The sequence below is a fragment of the Phyllostomus discolor genome, chromosome 1 (genome assembly GCF_004126475.2).
Source record: "Phyllostomus discolor isolate MPI-MPIP mPhyDis1 chromosome 1, mPhyDis1.pri.v3, whole genome shotgun sequence".
NCBI lineage: Eukaryota > Metazoa > Chordata > Mammalia > Chiroptera > Phyllostomidae > Phyllostomus > Phyllostomus discolor.
In genome coordinates, this window is record NC_040903.2 from 3,856,965 (window position 1) to 3,877,763 (window position 20,799).

At 67.6% G+C, this 20,799-nt stretch overlaps 2 protein-coding genes across 2 annotated transcripts in view; one reads left to right on the forward strand and one right to left on the reverse strand.

The window, feature by feature from the left end:
* The window catches only part of STX18 (syntaxin 18), a 74,708-nt gene extending 70,591 nt beyond the window's left edge, over window positions 1-4,117 (forward strand). Inside the window, exons 9-11 of the mRNA XM_028507886.2 lie at window positions 1,089-1,158; window positions 2,669-2,749; window positions 3,374-4,117. Of these exons, the coding sequence (XP_028363687.1) occupies window positions 1,089-1,158; window positions 2,669-2,749; window positions 3,374-3,469 (247 nt within the window). The 3' untranslated portion in view covers window positions 3,470-4,117. The remainder of the gene's footprint in view (window positions 1-1,088; window positions 1,159-2,668; window positions 2,750-3,373) is intronic.
* Window positions 4,118-4,436: 319 nt separating this feature from the next.
* On the reverse strand, window positions 4,437-20,353 carry NSG1 (neuronal vesicle trafficking associated 1). Its single transcript, XM_028507887.2, has 5 exons — window positions 20,149-20,353; window positions 19,643-19,797; window positions 15,926-16,042; window positions 8,646-8,756; window positions 4,437-5,655 (listed from the first exon to the last, which is right to left on the reverse strand). Exons 2-5 carry the CDS (start codon window positions 19,769-19,771, stop codon window positions 5,455-5,457), a joined length of 558 nt encoding a protein of 185 aa, XP_028363688.1. The 5' UTR covers window positions 19,772-19,797; window positions 20,149-20,353; the 3' UTR covers window positions 4,437-5,454.
* Between the last annotated feature and the right edge of the window lie 446 nt (window positions 20,354-20,799).

The window sequence follows — 20,799 nt, forward strand, 5'->3', positions numbered from 1 at the left end:
CTTCGAGCCTTGGGGGGGGGTCCCGGGGGGGGGGGGGTCCCAGCACCCACTCACTCCCCTCAGCTGTGCACAGCACCCACTCACTCCCCTCAGGGCTGGGTCTGCTGCCTCTAAGGTGAAGTGGGGGCCTTGAGAGGGACCGCTGGCAGAGGGCCGCTGCCGCCCGCAGGCGCTGCCCGGGCCTGTCTCCCAGACCCCAGTGAGCTGCAGCACAGGAGGGGAGGGCCCCGCCGAACCGCCCGCGGCCCGTGGCCCCGGGGGTGTCCAGCCTCCGGAAAGGAAGGCCCGGAGCCCTCGCTGTGGCGAGAGCTCATCCCAGCAGGAGTGAGTCCTGGGCGCTGTGCCCACGCCGCCCTGGGGACGGAGCGCAGTTCCCCCCCGCCCCTCCCCCACCCCCGCCCTCGGGCAGAGTGCTGCCCCGGCTCCTCCGGCCGGTCCCCCCGGGGCGGCTGCTCCGCTCCTCTCGCTCTTCTGGCCAAGGCTCCTGCCCCCAGCTGGCCCGCCTGGGCTGGGCACCGCCCGCAGCCTCTGGCCGCCTGTCGCCTGTCACTGCTCATGCAGGGCAGTGGCTCGCTCCAGTGCCCTTCTAAACGCCCGCCAGCCCAGCGCCCACCCCTGCTGCCCCCGCTCGGGGAAAAGCGCCGACCTCAGATGCGAGGTCTGCAGACAGCATCGGAGGCCGTTTCCCTGCCAACAGCGCTGGTGTCGGTGGTGAATGCGCCCTTTCCCCGGCCTCCTGAGCAGGAAGACTGGGGGGTATCGGTGCTCTCCGAAGGCTTCCACGACTCCCCCCATGAGTCGCTGTGGTCACTGGTCTGGGGGTGGGCCTGGCAGACTCCGACGCAGGGCCGTGGGCCAGCTGACGTGGGGTGGGGTCCAGGGCGCCCCGGTGGGCTGGGAGACATCAGGGGGGACTGCCCACCTTCCTCCCGGAGCCTGAGGTGGTGTCACCCCTCACCGGTGACACGGTGTGTCCCCTCCCTCTCACACACACCTTCACTTGAAAGAGATTTGTTCAGAAATGTGCAACGTTCCTTTCAAGATGACCAAGTGCTAACAGTTAACATGTAACCTATTTTTTTACGAAGGCAAATTGAAGGGAAAATGGTTGAGATTTCCAGACTCCAAGAGATATTTACAGAAAAGGTGTTACAACAGGTAAGAAAAACAAGAGCTGTTTAAGAACTCAGGGCACTTCCGAAACCGTCTGACGTCACAGCTGTGCATGCGGGTGGGGGTGGGGTGGGCCAGCGCGCATGCGCAGAGCTCCGCGCGGGCAGAGCCCGTGGGGTGCCTGGGGCAGCTCTCTGCACGGACCGCAGGCTGGCCCGGGCCCCGTGGGCTGGGGGGCGGGTAGGAAGGCCCCTGGATCCAGGCTCCGTGCGCCCTCGCCAGCGGGCAGCCTCTCCGAGCTGCGGTTTCCCATCTAGAAAACACAGCGGCCCTTGCTCTACGTCCCGTGAGGGCGCATGCAGCACGGCCGGCCGGCACTGCGCCTGATGGGCCGTAGCTTTTTATTTACTATTGCTTTTTAATAATAACCAAGGGTAAAACTTAATCATGAAAACTAAGGGTGTGTTTTTGTTGATTTCTTGAGAGGGGAGGAAAAAGACTGTCCATGTAAAAGAGAAATGTCGATCAGTTGCCTCCTATACACGCCCTGACCGGGGATTGAACCCACAACCTTTTGGTGCGTGGGAGGATGCCCCCACCCACTGAGCAGCCCGGCCAGGGCGGGTAGGAGCCGTTGACTCAGTCTCGATGCAAGAGCCTCGGCTGGGCCTTCCTGGGGTGCCCGACCCACAGCCCCCCCGGCCGCCGCCCTCGCAGGAGTTACGGTGCTTCTCACGGATTCCCAGGGCAGGTCTCCCCCCCACCACCGCCGAGGGTCTGCTGCCCGGTAACGGCAAGGTCTTTACAGGTCTGATCAGCTCGCCCTTGAGCTCTCAGCCTGCACGGACTGTGGAGGGCTTTGAAGGAGAAGCTTTTTCTCCACCGTTAACTGGGCTGTGGACTCAGGACGCTGCACCCCCAGAACCCCCCCCCCCCCCCAACCACAGCCAGGGTCAGGCTGGGAACGCGGCACCACGGTCCGACGGCAGTTTGGAAAGGCAGGTTTCCAGGAGTCGCCCCTCTTCACAGCGCAGTGACGGCCCGGCTCCAGCAGGCGTGGCGCAGCCTGTCCCGGGACCCTAAGGGTCCTCGGTCCCACCTGGCACCCGAGACAGCGCCATGCAATGCCTCCCTCTCAGGGTCACGGCTTGTTTTGGGAGGCGGCTCGGCCTGGTTGAAGCGCAGAGGCCGGGGACAGTCACCAGCCAGCTCCCACCTGGGCTCGCGGTCACATCCTGACGTGGCTCTCTGGGGCTCTCCTGAGCCCCGCCTCCCTCTGCAAGCGGGGCGGGTGCCCTGCCTCCCGGACCTGGTGGAGAGGAAGTGCCTGGCACGGCCCTGCCGCTTGGTGGCTGGGACTTTGGACGACTGACTGAACCCCTCTGAGCCCTGAGCCCCCACCCTTTGTAAATGGGGTCTCGCCCACCTCTCAGGTGCCGTGAGGGCTTCTGGGTGCCGGCATGCGGATCCGCCCCTCATGTGGGACGGCAGCTGTTTGGTGTGGGGTGTGGCGAGGGGGGGGAGGGGCGTGCTCACGCGCCCTGTCCCTCCCCAGGAGGCCGAGATCGACAGCATCCACCAGCTGGTTGTGGGAGCCACGGAGAACATCAAGGAGGGCAACGAGGACATCCGAGAGGTGGGTGCCCTCGGGGCCCAAGTCTGCCCCGGCGGGTGCGACCCCGAGTCTGGCGGGAGCGTCAGCCGCACCGGCAGGGCTGCCCGAGCGTCTGCAGGGGCCACGCCTGCAGCGCTGCCCCCTGCCGTGTGCTGGACAGTCCCGGTCCGTCCCTGCCCAGCCCGGTCCGTCCGAGGGGCAGGGTGCGAGTGCTCTCCTCAAGGGTCTCACCTGCTCCCTAGACCCAGGGGCGGGGCCCCGCCAGGGAGACCCGGGCACGTCGTGGAGGCCACCATAGCCAGCTGTTGGGTGACCTTTTATTCTGAGTGAACCCTGGGGCTGGGCTGACAAAGGATTGTCCCTAGGCCACCACCCTCACACCACCAGGGCAGCTGCGGTGCTTAGGGTCTGTGTGCCGTGTGCACCCTGGCACGGGGGGAGCCCCCTCCGGGGTGTGGGGGCTCCACGTGGCTGGCCGGGAGGGCAGGGCCGCCCCTTTGTCCCCTGGTGGGTTTAAACCACCACTCGGGTTTCGCTTAACAAACAGCCTTCTGCTGAGGGGAAGCCCGGGGTGCAGGGATGGTTGGGGTCACGGCCCGGGGAGGGCTTGCCCGCCCAGCGCCGACGCCTGTGCTCCGCCCCCAGGCCATCAAAAACAACGCGGGCTTCCGAGTGTGGGTGCTCTTCTTCCTGGTCATGTGCTCCTTCTCCCTGCTCTTCCTCGACTGGTACGACGGCTAGGCGCCCGCAGACGGTGCGGGCATGTCTCCGCCTCGGTGACAGCGTGCGGTCGTGACCAGCTTCCGCCAGAGCCGTGTGCGGGGCGGGGGCTGAGACAGACAGACACAGTCCGCAGGAGGGACACCCGAGCCCATCATCAGCTGAAGCAGAAAACAGTGAACCCAGGCTGGAAGCGGTCAGTGCGGCGGCGATCACGGGGCAAGGTGGACGGACAGGAGGGGCTGTCCCCGAGCCGCCCGGGACGGCCCAGCAGGTCCCCCGCTCCACCAACCATCCTCTCGGGGGCTCAGAGGAGGCGTGCCCCCCAACTTCCTGCCTCTGGGCTGAGGAGTGTTTGTTCAGAGAAGGAAGGGGCCCCCGAAGTAGCCCGTGCCCCTGACCCTCAGGGACACGTGTGGGGAACGCCCACCGGTGGTGGGCACATGGGACAGCCAGAGCCACGTCGTGCAGAGCGCGCCGGTGGCCACTGGGCCACCTCGGGGTGGGCACGGCCGGCCCTGCGCTGCCCCCTGGGAAACTTGGGCTGTGTGGGGGGCCCTCGGGCAACCACGGGGACCCTGGTGTTCTTCATGTGCCCCCAGAGAGTGTCCGGAGTCCTGTGTGAGTGCCCTGACCGTCAATAAAGGACCTTTCTGGTAAGCAGCGTGCGTGGGGCTGGCCTTGGCGCTGTGACCATGTCCGCAGACAGCCGGGTGCGGGAGACCTTCCCGCAGGCGGGCCCCAGTGTGTGTGCTCACCGCAGCCCCTGCCACACGGTGCACTGCCTGCGGTCGCCTGCGGTCCCGGTCCGTGCGCAGAGGCCCTTGGGGCGGAAACACGGTCCGTCTGAGAAGCGCGCTCGGGAGGCGGCATGGAGCTCCTTCGCAGCGGGCCTCGCCCTGCGCCGTTCGTCCTTGGTTACTAGACACGGGGAGCCCTCGGACGCGCCCGCCAGAAACGACACACTCGGAGCACAGGGGAGAGGGTGTCTGAGGATCTGCTGTTTAATCGTCTTACACACGTAGTTGTCTAACTGGCAGTTTTGTAAACATACTTTAATGTCGAGATTCGGGTCGAAACAACTTTTTACAGAGATTGGGAGTTGAGACGCCATCACTGGCCTTGCAGGGGCTGCGCCAGCCCCGCCCCAGCCTCCCCTGCCTGCGTCTGACATGGGGGACGGGGCCGGGGGCGGGGGGCAGGGGGTTACGTCTGCTCCACAAAACTAAACTCCAAGTAGCCTCAGCTCACCGGCAGGTACATTTTCACTTTTCCCACCCACTAACTTCCCCAAAACTAACTTGCTAACAGGGCCGTCGGTGCACATTTAGTCACGACAGCTGTGAACAGAAGGGCCAGCACCGGTCACCAGTGGCAGACCACCTCCAGGGAGGCGCATCCGGCCGCCTGGGGCCCTCTCCCTCCAGGCTCCCCGCACCCCAAAAATGCCTTGACAGTCAACATGCACCCGAGCACAACACGGCCTGACAGCCACCTGACGGCACCTGCCCCTCCCCCCCTGCAGTGCCTACCACGGGGAGCCCTGGCGGTCGGTGCTGGCGCCCCTGGTGAGGGTGGGGAGTGCAGCTCGCTCTGGGCAAAGCAGGGGGCGCGCTAGGTGGGGGTGGGGCGGAGGTCTGCGAGCAGCAAGGCGGTTTAAAAAATCAGTTCTGCGAGTGCACCATTTGTCTGAAATCCAGACCCCTTGCACGTCCAGGGTAAATTTATTTTTGGGCGACATCAGACAAACCCCAGCAGAGGAGCTGAGCTGAGGCCCCGCAACGTGGGAAGTGGGTCGGCGCTCTCAGGGCCGCAGACGCGCACTCGACTTTATGCTCGCAGGAGGTCTGCGGCAGGTTTCGTTTGCAAAGCAGCGGTAGCAGACAGAAGCGGTTGCACCGTAAATGAGTAACCTCTAAATTACCGGTGGTTATGTTGAATGAAATGTCCCTCAAAGTCCCTCTGTTACCTTCGGGCGGTGCCCTGTCCGGAGCCCGCCCGCCCCGCTAGGCGGACTTCTCGGCCGCCTCCGTCTCCTGCTCCGACAGCTTCTCCTCCGACAGCACGGACATCCAGGGCGACACGGAGCGGGTGATGCTCTGCTTGGCCAGGTTGTAGTGGTTCACGACGGCGTAGAACTTGTCCGGGGAGTGGGGGTCCTGCTCCGCGTAGTAGGCCGCCAGGCCGTTGGGGATGCACTGGGAGTTCTGGAAGACAGGAGGCCACCCAGAGGCGGGGTCAGCTGGGGGGGTGGTGTGACGCAGCGCCTGCCCTGGGCTCGGAGGAGACACAGCGCCCCAGGGGCCGGCCCAGCCCGGGTGCAGGCCCACGGAACTGCGGCCCGTGACGAGGCACGACAGAGCGGTGTGTGGGGGGGTCCCCGGGCGCGTGTCACAGGGCACTGGCCTTCCCCCCGCATGAACCACCTTTCGCTAGGGGTCATGTGGATCTAGAAGTCAGCTCAAGTTCCCACGTGTGCGCCAGAACAACACACTCGGACGGAAAGGGAAGGAAGGGGAGGGGAGACAGGCTTCCCGTGAGCCAGGTTGCTGGCAGGCCTTGGGGGCAGGGCGCGTCTGGCGAAGGAGACGGGCCTAGGGGCCGGGGGGCGGGGGGGGGGGGACTGGGGAGGGGGGCGAGGGGCCCAGGGGAGCTGGCAGGGGTGCCTGGCGGTGCAGGCACGGCAGGACAGCCCCGAGGCCCTCGGGAGGGCACACTGAGCGTGGTGGGACAGTCCCGGGCACGTGTCCCTGGTAAGGAGGAGGCTCCGCCCGCACAGGCCAGAGTCCAGGGTGGGCGGGGGGCAGCCCTAGGGTCCGTGTGAACTGTGCACCGGGGCGTGGTGCAGGAACACCAGTCTGCGGCTGTCATGAGTGCGCCGGGTCGGGGCCCAAGGCTGCTTCTCCTGGCCCCTGCAGATGAGACCGGGTGCCACCTGGGCCACAGCCCACGGGTTCATCACCTCCGGGTCTGGGGAGGGGGTGGGCAGGTGAAGAGGGGGTCACAGTTTTGGGGGGAAGGGGTGTCGGGCACCAGCATCCGGCAGCGGCTCAGGAGTCCGTCAGTGCTGGCGGCAGCCTTACGCTCCTGTCCCCCGCCAGGGCCTGGCGCTGCCGCGGCTGTCCCTGCCGGGGCTGCCGGAGCTGCCGGTCTCCTGCACCCATCGGTGCGGATGGGGACGTGCTGGCCCTCCCCACCGGCTCCCCGCCCCCTGGCGTGCAGGATCCAGGGACCCCTCCCTGCGCACACAGCTGCTTCCAGGAGGAACCAGCAGGGCCGGCAAGGTTTCCACCCAGTGGTTCCGGGGGAGCTGGGGGGCGGGCAGGAAGAGCTCAGCTTTGGAGACAGGTTCCGGAGCTCACGTTCTCCCTGAGCCTCTGTTCCCTCACCTTGAACACAGGGCTGAGCCGCCCCGCCCAGGCGGCTGTGAGGGCTGCAGTCCTCGCTCAGTAGCTCAAAGGCGCACCGTGAAGGGAAGCCCTTCCCCGGTCAGTGTGTCACCGCCAGCCGGGACCCCTGCCGTGCCCTGAGCCTTGCAGCCCGGCCTTCCTGGCCAGCCCAGGAAGCGGGGCCAGCTCTGCCGCCTCCCCCTCGCCCCACCCCTCCCCCCGCTGCTCGCCAGCACAAGGTCCCACAGGCCCCGAAGGCCAACACCTGCCGGGCAGCGGAGAGTCCACCCCAGGCTGGGTGGGGACGGTCCTGGCAGGCAGCCTGGGTGCTGGGGAGCCAGAACCCCAGGGCGAGGAGGGCTCCAGAGCCGCCTGAAAAAAGGTGGGGAAGGGGGCTCCCCAGGAAGCTGCATCCTGGCCCCTCCCAGCCAGCTCGATGGAAAGGAGAGCCCTTGTCCCCCATGGGGGTGCAGGGGGGGGGTTGTCAGCCCGGCCCCATGCCTCCTCCCTCCGTGGGAGATGAAGGAAAAAGGGGCCCTGTGGGGTCACCCAAGAACACACCGTGGATGTCCCTGGATGTCCTGACGGCCTCGGCCCACCCGTGCCCCCACAGATGAGTTCTCTCAGGGGAGCTCCCAGAGGAAGGGTGTGTCCATGGACAGTGCACCGAGGTGGAACCGCGGTGGGGTCTGGGGCGGCACCCCCTTTCGTTAGTGTTTGACCCCCATCTGTGGAACTCCTGGCGGAGACCCAGGCAGGAGCCCCAAGTCCTCCCTGGCCCGCTTCTGCCGCTCGGAGTCCCCTTGGAACACCCGCCCGCCTGGCGGGGGGGCCCTCCCGCACCCGCTCTCGGGGCCCCGCCCCCCTACGTCCCAGAAGCTCTGCTGTGCCGCCTGGGGGTGTCCTCACCGGCCCAAGGGCTAAAAGGACCCCTCCTAGGATCCTGGCCCCCAGGAGCCCTGCAGTCCCCAGGAGCGGGGGGCCCCGGCCCTTCCCAGCACTTGGCAGTGTCCGGACAGGGGTCTGCGTGCCGCCCCTCTGCACAGGCTGGGCTCTCCTGACCCTGTCCCGCACTGCACCCCCCGCACTGCCCGGGGCTGTGCTGGGGAGCACACTGAACATGTGGGGGGTGGTCGTAGTCAGGGCATGGCCAGGCAGGACGGACTGCCTCTGGTGACGGCAGGTGGTGCACACACGTGCACAGAGGGAGGGAGGGGACTCCCCACACTCGCACCCCCCCCTTCCTCCGACTTCAGCCCAGCGCAGTGGGATTCGGACCAGCACCCCCTGCTGTGCTGTCCAGGAAGGACCCCCCCCCCCGCCCCCGCCACCCCTCCCGCATCAGGTGCCGGTGGAAAATGCCCGTCCCCGGAGACGCAGCTGCAGAGCAGGCCGTGAGCGACGCTGCATCCCCAGGCCGGCTGTGCACGGGGTGCCCTGGACCAGGGTGCCCGGCAGCCCTTGGCCTTGCAGGGGCCGGTGCAGTCTGCCCCTCCTCGTGGGGAGCTCATCCCGGGCCCAGAGAGAGCCCCTGTCCTGTGACCGGTGTGCAGTCCGACGTGCGCCAGCCCTGCTCCCGCATCCCGGGTGGCCCCAGCCCGCCCCTTCCCGCGGGGCCGGCCCCACCGCAGTGCCCCCCGTGGGCGTCCCTCCCACAGGAACCCTGAGGGTCCCAGGGGCCCTCGCCAGCCCTGGTGACGGCTGCTCAGGGGCCCAACCGTCCCTCCGGGGCTTCGAAGTCCAATGGGACCCGAGGGGCAACGTGTCGGGAGCGGGGTGGGGAGGGGAGGGGGCGGGCGGCGCTTTACCTTGAGGATGAAGCCGTCGGGGCAGAGGCGCTCGTACTTGTACACCTTGTAGACGACCAGGAAGACGACGCAGGTGAGGAAGGCCAGGGCGATGACGACCAGCACGGAGACCTGCAGGCAGAGGGGCGTCAGCGCGGCCGGGGCCCACGCACCATGCACACGCACACGCGTGCACACGCACATGCGGGCACACGCAGACGCTGTGTCTGGGAGGGGGCACGAAAACGAGGCACCGGGAGGCCTGGGGGACGAAGGGGGCCGAGTCACTGTTCGCTGGACGACTTTCTGTCAGTGTCCGTCCCCGCCACGGCCGCACGTCACCCTCGATTTTGTAAACCAGCCATTTTCAGGGGTCCAGGCCCTCCGTCGAGGGCTCCAGGTACACACGTGACCAAGCCTCACGGTCACGGAGACACGGGATGGATGGCCCGTCTGACTGCCGCCAGCCACCAAGGCGACGCGGCTGCCGCCAGCTCGTCGGCTGTTCCCAGTGTCTCAGAGGCCTGACCGCCAGCCCTGCCCCTGAGCCGGGGCCAGCTGGGCCCCGTCCCCTCTGCCCTGGGCAGTGTCCCTGTCACAGAGGGCAGACCACGTACACAGGGACTCGGCGCTCGTCACTGCCGGGGGCCGAGCGCCAGCACAGTAGGTGTTGGCAGCGCACAGTGTGTGCTCAGCCAGCGTCTGCAGGTAAATGCGGGGCGCCCGTGGGAAGAGCACGGCGGTGGAAGGTCCTGCCCCAGCTGGAGGGCGGGGGGACGACAGGGCCCCGGGTCTGGGCCTCGAAGGTGGTCCCCGTCAGGGCCGTCACCCCCTTTCAGGGCCAGTGACCTCCAGGCTGTCCAGACGACGTGCACTGCACGTGGGCCCCATGCCCGGGCCTGGCAGGACAGAGCCACGGCTGCCCCGGGGCCGAGCCCCACGGGGAAGGTGCCATCTGGTTCTGGTGGCAGGGACACAACCCCATGGCCCTGTGTGTGAGGCCGGGTGACGGGGGGATTCCAGTCACCCAGAAAGGGGAGGCTCCGAGCTGCACCCCGGCTCCGCCCCTGCCAGCCGAGTGTCTGAGGCCACCTGCGCGTTCCTTTCCTGAGCAGGGGACTCGCATATCAGGACAGTGACGGGAGGTGAGGAGCACGCTGTCACCCCCGGTGCTGGGCCTGCTGTGGGCTCCGCCGTGTCCCCCCAAAATGCAGCAGCCCCGGCCCCTGGTACCGGCGACCTCACTTGGAAACGGCCTTGCAGCCGTGATTAAACTAGGTCGAGGTCATCCGAGTGGGCCCTTATCCGCAGCTGCGGGCACACCGCCTCCCACGGGAAACCGGGAGAAATAGAAATTGCAAGGGAGGGGTCCTGAAAGGCCAAAGCAGTCTTGAGAACAGAAGCAGTCGAAGGACTCACCCTTCCCAACTTCAGAACTTCCTACAAAACTACGGCACCCAAAACCACGTGGTGCTGGCGTAAGGACGGCCACGTGAAGCAGTGGCGTGGAACAGAGTCCAGAGACACAACCGGGCGTCCGCGGTCAAATGACTTGCAGTCCCCGGTGCCAGGGCCGTTTCACGGGCGAGAACAGTCTCCTCAGCCCATGGCGTCGGGACACCTGGACCTCTGCACGCAAACGGGTGACACTGGACCCTCACCTCACCTCACCTCACACCACGGGCTGAAGTTAACTCAAAATGGAACAGAGACCTACAGCCAAAAGCTAAAGCCGTAAAACTCTTAGAAAAAGCGCCGGGGAGCTCGCACTGGCGCGGTGGTAACGGAACAGGCGAGCGTCCGCACCGTGCCAGGAGGTGGAGCCCCGCGGCCGCCCACCGGGCAGCTGCCGCGGAGAACGGGCTCCTCGATGTGTCAAACGTGACGTCGCCACGTGAAGGGCAGCCCCACTCCCGGGGGCAGGCCCGAGACCACCAAGCACTGGTGCTTTCTGGAAGGAACAGCCAGGCACGGAGGGCAAATGGGATAGGTGGGCCTTGGGTGCATTCGGAAGGAGGTGTCTGTAAGGAAGGGACTGTGGGTCCTAAGTGCTTGGGACAGCCCTGGCTGAGTCCTGCCTGGGTATCCCAAGAGCGCTGTGTCCACTGTTGCTCAGAAGAGGCCCAGCTGGGCCGCTCGGCCCGCAGGGAGGGCCGGCCTGGCCCCGACCAGTTCTGCGTGCGTTCACTGTGCGAGCTGGGCGTGGGGAAGCACCCACCATAGACACAAGGGACAAGCGTGGCATTGGACTTGGCTGTGTTCCCACCTGCTCTTTCCAGCCTGGGGTCTCCTCTCCTACTGGGGGTCTCCCGGGGGTGACAGCCCCACTGGGGCGGGGCCTCTGGTGTCTGCAGCCCGGGACAGTCATGCCACGGAGCCCACGCAGCCTCAGGTGTGGGACACAGAGCCGGTGGGCTTGGTGTGGGAGGAGCGTCTGTTCAACCTACCTCCACCCCTGACTAGCCGAGTGACCTTAAACCTGCTCCTTAACCTCTGACCTCAATCCCCCCAACACCAGGGCAGCAGACCAACCCTCAAAACAGAAAGGAACAGCCCTCGTGCAGCTGGGGGCCCACAGGCACCGCGTGGACGGCAGTTGGACTGTCCTTGCTCTGGTCGCTGCCCTCCCACCCCCGGGGGAGAGGAGAGAAATGTGCATTTCCACCGAGTAATGTGGTAAAAAAAAAAACCCGGGGGAGAGAGGGTGCATCCTGACATCACCCGGTGTTTGTAGCGCTAGGTATTCTGGGTAGCCCACCCAAAAGCAAACGCACAGACACCCCACCCTGCAAGGTGACCCCCGGACCCACTCACCACCCAATGCTGGGCAGAGCCCTCACTCGCCAGCTGGGTCAGAGGACGTGGGCTCCACACCCTCCAAACCGGGGCTGAGCCCCATGGGTGCACAGCAGGAGGGAGGGGTGTTCAGAGGCACCTCTAGGAGCTCCGGGCCGCCGCACCAAGGCCCCACCACTGAATGCCAAGGAGATGCAGTGCCGTTCATAAATATTTAACAGGTGCGTCTGGAAGCACAGCCGGGGATTACCGGGGAGTGTGCTCAAGGTCACGCAGATGAGAAAGACGCAACCCCCCCCCCCCCCCCACAGACTCACGTGTGACAGGGTGTGCAGGGACGCCCCCTGCTGCGTCACCTGCCGGCGGTGGGGGCCGGTCACACGGACACGGCCTCTCCGGCTAGGGCGCTCCCCCAGCTGAAAGACCCTCCCGGCAGGCCGACCTTGGGAGTGTCTCATAGAAGCCCAGAAGGCCGCCTGGCGGGGGCGGTCTGCTCTCCCAGACCCTCGGCTCCCAGAAGGAGGGCGTGCAGGCTCGGCAGTGTCAACCGCCCGGCAGCCACATTGCACACCGGTCGGCAGCACACTGCCCGGCCCTCCCGCCGCTCCGCCCCGTGGTGGCGGGTCACCGTCCCTGCCCAAGCTGGGCCAGGGCGGTGAGCGGCAGCCCCAGCAGCCCCGATCCGCCGCTCTGCGTGGGCGAGCCCGAACACGCAATTAAGGACTGTTTATTCGCGGCATAAACACGCCTCCAGTGAATGGAACAACGGCTTTTCTCGTTGACACGAATGTCTCCAGAAGCCCGGGTGTTTGGCCACCGCGGGCGGAGGGGGGCGGGGTTGGGATGAGTCTGGCAGTCTTTGAAAACCCGGCCCTCGGTTACCTAGCAACCAGCCTAGCAACCTCGCGGCCCGAGATGAATCCCCGAGCCATCACCGTAAAGCAACAGCCAAAGAGACATCGCGGCTCAAGGACGCCATCCGAGGCCGCACAAAGACGGGGCTCGGAGCGGCGGCGCCTGACTCCCGCGCCACGCGACTGAGAGACAAAGGGACATTCTTTACTCATTGCTCCCACAGCGGGAAGGCCCCAGCTCGTCCCTGAGAGTCACTCGTGGGAGAGGACGGCAAGAACTGAGGAGGTGGCTGGGCCGGGGACAGACACGGTCCGGCGGGGTCACGGGGCGCATGCGAAAGGCCGTCTGTCCCAGTGTTCAAAGAGAGGGTCCACAACCCCGCCCCGCCAACGCCTCCCATGGGATGCCAGAGACAACATAGCAATGAAAGGCCAAGAGAACATTCCAGAAGAGCGAGCACTCAGCATTTCCAGAGGCACCAGCCCTCCTGAGCCTGCCCCGACCCGGTGCTGGAACGCACCTCGTCCATAAGGGGTCGCTAGGGAGCTCGCTGCAGGGCACACTCCCAGCGCTGGCCCCTGTGTTACAGGCGCCCCCCCATCCCCCCCTCCCCAGGCTGGGACCCAGTGGGGAGCGGCCAGGCAGAGCCTGCTCCCCTCTTCAGGAGGGACCCCCAGCACAGGCCGGCGGCGCCTCTCACAACGCAGGCGGTTCCCCCGGCCGGGGGCAGCCCACGGGCCTCCCAGTCACAGCGCTGGGCTGCCGGGTTCACAGCCCGCTGCCCCTCACCGACCGCGTGCCCCAGGCAGGTCACCTGCCCTGCTGGGGGGAAAGTGACAACCTGAGGCCGAGAGACAAGGCTGTCGAGAGCTGCCCCTGAACCAAGAAGTGAGGGCCCCGTGGGCAGGGGCCCCTCCGTTTCACACGGCCTCCAGCTGACCTCACGGGGGCGCCTGGCTGTGGCCTGACGCCAGAAGAGAGTCCTGGGCGGAGCACAGCCCCTCGGAGCAGGGAGCACGCAGCAGGGGGGCGGGGGCACCCCGCTGCGAGGGAAGAGACCAGAGGAAGGTGACGGTGACGCTGACACTGGACGGCCGCCCGCTCTATGGGCTGCTGAGGGGGACAGCTGACCCATGTGGTTCAAGGTCGAGGGGCTCCTGGAAGCACCAGCCCAAGGGTGGCCTGGGGTGAGAGCGCCCCAGGCAAACCAGCCCTCCAGGAGCAACCACGTGACCTCAGGGGTCACCGCCAAGGGCAAGCTGCCTGGACCCGCTCTCTGCCTCAGTTTCCCCTCGGCAGCACGATGGAGACGACGCCCGTGCATTCTTTCAGGAGGACTGAGGGAGACAGTATGCATCACAGGCTGGACCCAGAGTGTGGCGCGTGGGAGCAGGCCACAGTGTCGGGTGCCGCCACTGCCCCCCGAGAGGGCGGGGGCACCTGGAGGTGAGGGAGTCCTCAGCAGCTTCATGGGGGAGATGCTCTCCGAGCTGGCACTGGAGGGGGGAGGAGGGTGGGGGCTGGGGGCTGGAGGTGAGGTGTGTGCAGTGGGAGGCTGGTGAAAGGCCCCGCCCCCACCAGTAACCGCCTGGGACTCAACAGCTTCATCTGTGACCGGGGCTGCTGACGCCCCCTCGGGGTGGCTGTGAGTCAGCAGGGGCCACAGACGCTGACACCAGAGCGCGCCCGGCCCGCGTGCGTGCAGCGCCGGGGAGAAGGGCGCACTGCAGGGCAGCGAGGTCCCGGGCCCCCCCTGCACCGTCACCTTACACATCCCCAGGGGGGCAGGAGCGGAGATGGGGCGGGGTTCTGCCACCATTGCTGGTCCCCTGGGACGGGCACCGGTCCTCCGAGGTCCTCTGGGCCCAGGCCCTGGGCAACAGGAGCCAGGTAACCAGAGGCCCAGCTGCAGCTGCCGAGAGCCCTGGTGGCCAGGTGCGTCACCGGTGCCCTAAACAAGGGACCTGGGGACTGGCACCCAGGGAGCACTCGGGAGATACACAAACGAAGGACACCAGGGGTGGGGGACAGGGCCCGGCACCCGGTGGGCGCTCCATAGGAAGAGACTGCCACTCAGGCGCCCCCTGTGCCCGTGCACACACCACAGCGGGGCCGGGAGAGGCACAGGGCAGAGTGGGGGTGGCCCACCGTGGGGACGATGCCATCGAGACCTTCCGATCCAGGTCCCTTCTGCCTCAACCGGGGGATGACCCCAGGGCAGAGACAGGGCAGGTAGTGAGGGGCAGCAGGTGAGGCTAAGCTGGAGGGAAAGGGGGGCACCGACCTGGGCTCAGTGCGGCCTGGGCCTGGCCCCGAACCTCTCAGCCGAGCCACATGGGCCAACGCGCCCTCCTTACCCCACGGGCAGGACCCGCAGCCGCAGACCGACCCGGGCCCCAGCTTCTCCCTCTGTAGAATGGGCCGTGCGAACAGCACTTACCTCTGCGGGGGGGCTAGATGGGCCAACACAGGGAAACACCCCTCCCCCGGAACTCGGGTGGGATCCGTGGGCTGCGCTTGCTCTTGCTCGGGCCTCCGCAGGGCTTTCCTCCCTGCCCAGCGGGGCAGCGTGGAGCCACGGGGAGGAGCAGGGATTGAGGGTCTCACCCTGGCTTCCCCAGCCGCCCCGCAGAGCCCCTCACCTCTTCAGGCCTCACTTCCATCCATGACCCACCCCCGTGTGGTTCCGGAGCTGGGCAGGGCCCCATGTGCGGGCACTGCAGACACTGCCCCCCGCCCCGGGGCCAGGGCATGCGAGCACCCCCACAACCCGCACCAGCAGAGTACTCATGCGTCCTCAGAGAGCAGGCCAGGCTGCTCCTGGGGGCCTGGCAACACCCGACCTCCCACGCATCACCCCCTCCTGTCTGCACAGGGGCTGCCCTCCTACTGCGCCGGCTCTCGTTTCCGGAAGACCAGTATCCTAACTTGTTCCTCGACCTACACAGCTATTTGCACCCCCAGAAGGCACTGCCCTCCCCTGCCTGGTGGGGACCCACCTTGTCCAGCAGCCGCACCTCCCCAGAAAACCGACCGGAGTGAGGCTTCCGGTCCCCACACGAGTGTGTCCAGCAGCCCGTGTCCAGAGGGCCGGCCAGCCTCACGACCCATGCCGTGTCGGGGTGGCATGGAGTGGCTGAACACTGGGCTCTGGCCCTGCCACGGGGAGCCGTGACTGCTCTGTGCCTCTGTGTCCCCATCTGCGAAATGGGCCGTCCCACGCACCCCACCCTGGCAGGGGGGGCTGTGTAGATGAGCTAGCACCCATGTAGGGGGACTGGGGTCCGTGCTGGGCAGGCGACCAGCGGGACAGTTACCCTTCCGTCTCTGTGTCTCCCTCCTACCACCACTAGGCCGAGATTTCCACGTTTGCTGTGTGGTTTTGCACATGTTTAGGACCGTTGTCTACAAGAAAGTTCAGGGGTGGGCTTCCCCCATTTTTAAAGCTAAGTAACATGTGCTCACTTGGGAGGACGAAACATGAAGAACTTTTTTAAGCCACAAGTGGTCTGGCATGGCGGGGGTCAGGGGGTCAGCCCAGATGGGTGGCGTCTCATCCGGTCCCAGTCTCTCCCCGGGTCACCCCTGCAGCTGGGGACCCTCCTGAGGTCCCGCCGCCCCCCCCCGCCCCCCCACGCAGGGCCCCTCACCTTGAACCTCTCCGACATGCCCTCGGTGATGCTGACGGTGAACTCGGCAATCTTGTGCACGCGCCCCTTGCCCTTCTTGCGGTCAGGCTCATACTCGGTCTTGGTCTTCACGACCACCTTGTGCAGGAAACAGAAGCGAAGCTGTGGTCAGTGGGCAGCCAGGTGCCTCCCGACACGCCTGCCCGCGCGGACACGCGTGTGAGAATGCTGGTGTTTGGAGTCACCCTTTCACCAGGAACCAGTTCACAGACAAGAACCAGGACGGCCCCCACCCTCGGCAGCCTCCCCTGTGCCTGGACTTCCGGGGAAATTACCCACGAAGGACCCCGACAGCAGCCCGGGGGAGGGGGCGGTGGTAGCTGCGGGGCAGAGGAGGTCAGCTCAGGGCCAGGGCCACACAGCTAGGAGGTGGTGGGCTGATGGGCCCGCATGCTGCCTGCTTCCTCCATCTGCTGCCCCGAGCCCTTCCCTCGGCGGGGGGGCAGGTGCCTTCGGTTCCCACTGGCCCCCAGAAGGAGCCGGGGGCTTTGAAAGGGGAGGCGGTCTTAGGACGCTGCTCCCTCCAGGGTCGGGCGGAGGCCGGCGCCGGCCTTCGAGGAACGTGACCTGGGTCCCTCTGCCTGTCTGCCCCGCACCTCCCTGCCCTCTGCTGTGAGGCGGGTGTCTCCAGCCGGGAAGCCTGCCCCGCCCGCCCCCACGCCAGCCTCAGAGGAGGCCCCAGCCCGCCCCTTCCTGCCTCCTCACTGCCCCTGCCCTCCCCACACCCCGTGGCCGGGGACTGTCCACTTCTGTCCTCACTGGACGAAGCGGCGTCCAGGAGCGGGGCCTGGGGGTCACAGGTCTCTAGTCCCGAAGCCCCCACCCCCGGGCAGGAGCCAGGAAGGGTGTGTTGAACTGGGGAGCCCCGCCCCCGTTTTCCCTCCCCCCGTGACCACGCCCCTTCGCCGGGCAGCCCGTGGTCTGGGATGGGAGCCGGTCTCCGCGATGGTGGGACCCGGGCGGGATGAGGAAAACCTCTCAAGTCAGGACGGTCACCCGCAGGCCGGCGTCCGGAGGGACTCCCGCCCTGAGCGGGACCCTGGGCCCGTCTCCTGGAGAACGTGGCCCGTGCGAGTGTCCCTGGAAAACGACCCCTGGGAGCCATGTCCTTGTGACCAGCTCTCGCCTTCCCTCCACACCCGCCTTCCCACGCAGAGGGGCGCGAGTGCCCAGCGCAAGGGCAGCCTGCGTCCCGCCCCGGGAGGCCCGGGCCTGGGGACCATGCTCGGGCACCACCCTGCCGCCCACCCTAAATTCCAGCCTAGCCCAGCTGGCTGTGTGACCTTGCTAGTCCACACTCGGCCACGCGGGACCTCAGCGTCCTCGCCCGGCAGCACAACAAGCCCATCCGGGTGGGCTCCGACGGTGGGGGGAGGGGTCCGCAGGGCCTCAGCCCGGTGGGGCTGCTCCGCGCCCCCTCCGCCTGGGTTCGGTCTGCATCTGCCGCCACTAACAGTCCGGGGGACCGCGGGCAAGCCCCTCAAACCCTCTGGGCCTCCGCTCGGCCCGTCCCACGGAGTGACAAGGGCGCTGCCTGGAGTGGTCCGCAGGGCAGAGGAGTTCACACGCGGGAAGAAGCCCGCCGCCCAGACTCCGGTGCGAGAGACACAGTCAGGGCACGCGGCCTGGACCCCGCTGCCGTCCCCGCCACCGCGGTCACTGTCGCACCTCTGGAACCGAGGCACACGCTCAGAACAGAGTCCGCCGACACCCCTAACTGCCTCTTCAGCCCTCGGGCACCGGGTCCGGTGGGACAAGTGACACCCCCCACCCCCCCTGCAGCCTGGGACCCCTCCCCCCCGCAGCCTGGCTGCGAGCAGCCCCGAGCTGCCGTTCGGGCTCCGAGGGGCCCCGTCCGAGATCCCTGACTCCAGCCAGACTCCAGGGGGGGCGCCGGAGGCCCCGCCGGAAGCGCCTGCGTTCCGGAAGTCGGGTGCGCGAGCCCAGTGACCTTGGGCCCGTTCTGTGCACGGCTCTGACGCCGGGCCTCCTCCACGCCGGCCTCCGGAAGCTCCGACACCACCCTCGGCCCCTGCCAGCTGCTGTTCCCTGCGCTCGAACACCCCCAGAGACGGGGGACCCTTTCTCTATCTTTGGGAGCTGCCTCGGCGACTCCTGGAGGCCTCGCTGGTCGGCCAGGACCCCTCCCTGCCTGACCTCCCCCCTGACAAGCCTGTGCACCGGACAGTCCTGCAGCCGGACAGTCTGGGGGCGAAGGAGCAGGGTCAGGGTGAAGGGAGGGGTCACGGCCAGGCTCTGCTTGGACCTGTCACTCCGGGCTGGGGCCGCCCCGCTCCGGGGGGGGGGGGGCAGTGGAGGGGGCTGCGGGCATGGGGCTGGGCTGTGCTCACGGGGCGGGTGTGCCCCTACACGGCCCAGCCCCTCCCAGGCAGCCCCCTCTGGGCCCTCAGTGCCCCGGAACGGCCACGGCCCAGGTGCACGGGTGACCGGGGTCCTCCTTGCCCAACCTGAAGGACGCGTGCTGCCTGGCTCCTGCCCCACCCCGCCCCCAACACCGACAGTGCAGCTGGGGAGCGGCCCACTGTGGGGGGGCGGGGGGCGGGCGAGTGAACCTCTCACAGGGCCCACCCCGGCAGTGAAGGGATCACCGAGAAGGTAAGGGCCCACCACGGGAACCTCCCGCCGTCCTCACGGCAGCCCTCCCTCCCCAGCGAGCCCAAACAAACAACTGTGCCTGAGCCAGAGCCTCCTCACCGGGACGGGGACGAGGTGGCACAGCAGAAGCAGCTGCGCTTCACTCCGGGAAGGGAATGTCCTCGCCCGTGGCCGTGGCCGTGACCATGGTGGGGGAGGTTTTCATGAAGCAGCAAGGTGGTGTGCAAGGATACTGTTCATTATTTTAGGTTTGTATTTTACAACACAATTGTGCAAGCTTTTAAGCATCGTGTTTAGCATCTCCAGTGTTAACTCCCGGAAATATTATCCCTAAATGAGCACAAACTACGTCACTGGGCGCTGTCTTCAACAAAAGGCAGGATCCTTTAAATTCAGAAAAAAAAATAGAACCCTCCACCGCCTGGGGGTTGTCCCCAGTCACACCGACAGCGCGGGCAGGGGCGCGCGTTGGGAGATTTCACAAAAGGAACAAAGGAGGAGGCGGCTGGGTGTGAGCGCACGCAGCCTGCAGCATCCACCGCCGCCGGGGAGGGGCGGCGCCACGGGCTAAAAAGGGGATTCGGTCCCGGGCGGGGCCCCGCGGCCCTGGAGACTGGCCTCCCCACCGCCGTGGGGCAAATCAGGCTGAAACGGAACCACCTGGGACCGCACGAGGGGCAGCGGGTCCTGAGCTCACCCCAGACCCAGGGCTCCCGGGTGCATGGGGCAGGCCGGGGAGGGGCAGCGCTGGGGTGCAGCTCGGGGGCGGGGGGCGCGGGGCGGGGACATCTTTCCGACAAGACTCCCCCGAAAATCGAGAAGGGGCCTTTCCCGCCGCGCGCGCGCGCTCCGTTGTCTGCACGGAGCCGTCTTTCCAGGCCCCCAGATCAGCGGATCCAGAATGCCGCGCGGGGACGCTGGCCCGGGGGAGGGCTGGCCCCCAGCACGCCCGAGCCCGCCCCACTTCGCGTCCCCAGCGCACGCGGCAGGTTTCTTTTGTTGCAGCCGCCGCCCGGGATTTGGGGGTGCGCAGCCGGCAGAGCGGGGTGCGGGGCCTCTCACCTTATCCGGGGGCGGGAACTGTAGCTGATTGACATCGAGGGGCGTCATCAGGGGGATGGTGTCGAAGCCATCCTCCAGCAGCACCTGCTTGGTGCCCTTCTCCGCGAAATTGCTCCCCAACTTCACCATGGTTCCGGGAGACCCAAGGCTGCCGCCTGCGTGGGGAGAGCGGGACGGGAGTCACCGCGAGCAGGACCCGCCCGCCGTCCCCAACTCGCCAGCCGCCTGGTCTCTGGGGAGGTGCAGCGCGGACGCGGCGGCCCAGGCCCCGGGCCGGGGGATATGCTGTGTCTGCACAGGCTCGGGTCGCGCTGGACCACAGCGCAGGGACGCCCCGCGGGCGGGCGAGGGGGCGCTGCCCCTGCCCGGAGGGTCGACACGCGTCCCTGGTCCTAGTACCGCTGCGCCCGAGACCCCGGTCCCTCCCGCCTGGAAAGACTAGCGGCCCCAGAGCCTGCTCCCGGCGGGCAGGGCCCAGCCCCGGCCCCGCGGCCGCCCGCACCTACCGCGCCCGGCTCCGGCAGGTCTGGGCTCCGACGCGCTCCGAGCCTCCGTGTCCCCGCTCTGCTCGCAGCAATGGCGAAGGCGGTGCCGCGCGGCCGGGGCGGGAGCCAGCGATTGGGCTCCGCGGCAGCCCCCTCCCCCTTCCCCTTCTCCCTCCCCTCCCGCCTCCCTTTCCGCCGCTCCCGGGGGCTAATTGTGCGCCGGTGAGTGTGCGCGTGTGGCCGCGGCGCCCCCGCCTTGACGCAGCGCGCGCGCGTTGCACAAAGGAGCTCGGGCGGGCGAGAGGCGGGCCCTCCCCGGGGACCCCGCGCCGCAAACTGGGGGGAGGGGGCGAGGAGCGGGACGGGAGCGCGCCCGGAGTAGGGATCGCGGCGGCGGAAGGCACCCGGGGGCTGGAGGCCGGGGATGCGGGAAGCGGAAGGAGGGCTGCACCACACTGGGGCGGCGGCCGGGGCGCAAGACCAGTCGTGGCGGAAAAGGGGAATGTCCTAGGGACGGAGTGACCCCTGAAAGTGAGGGAGGGCCCTTCGTCTGCGGCCGCTCTGACCTCGGCGTCTTGAAAGATGCGGAAAGGCTCGGGTGGCAGGGGGTTTGCCGGACGCGGTGGGCGTGGCAGGGACGGAGCGTTCCCTGAGCGCGCAGCTGGGCCGGGG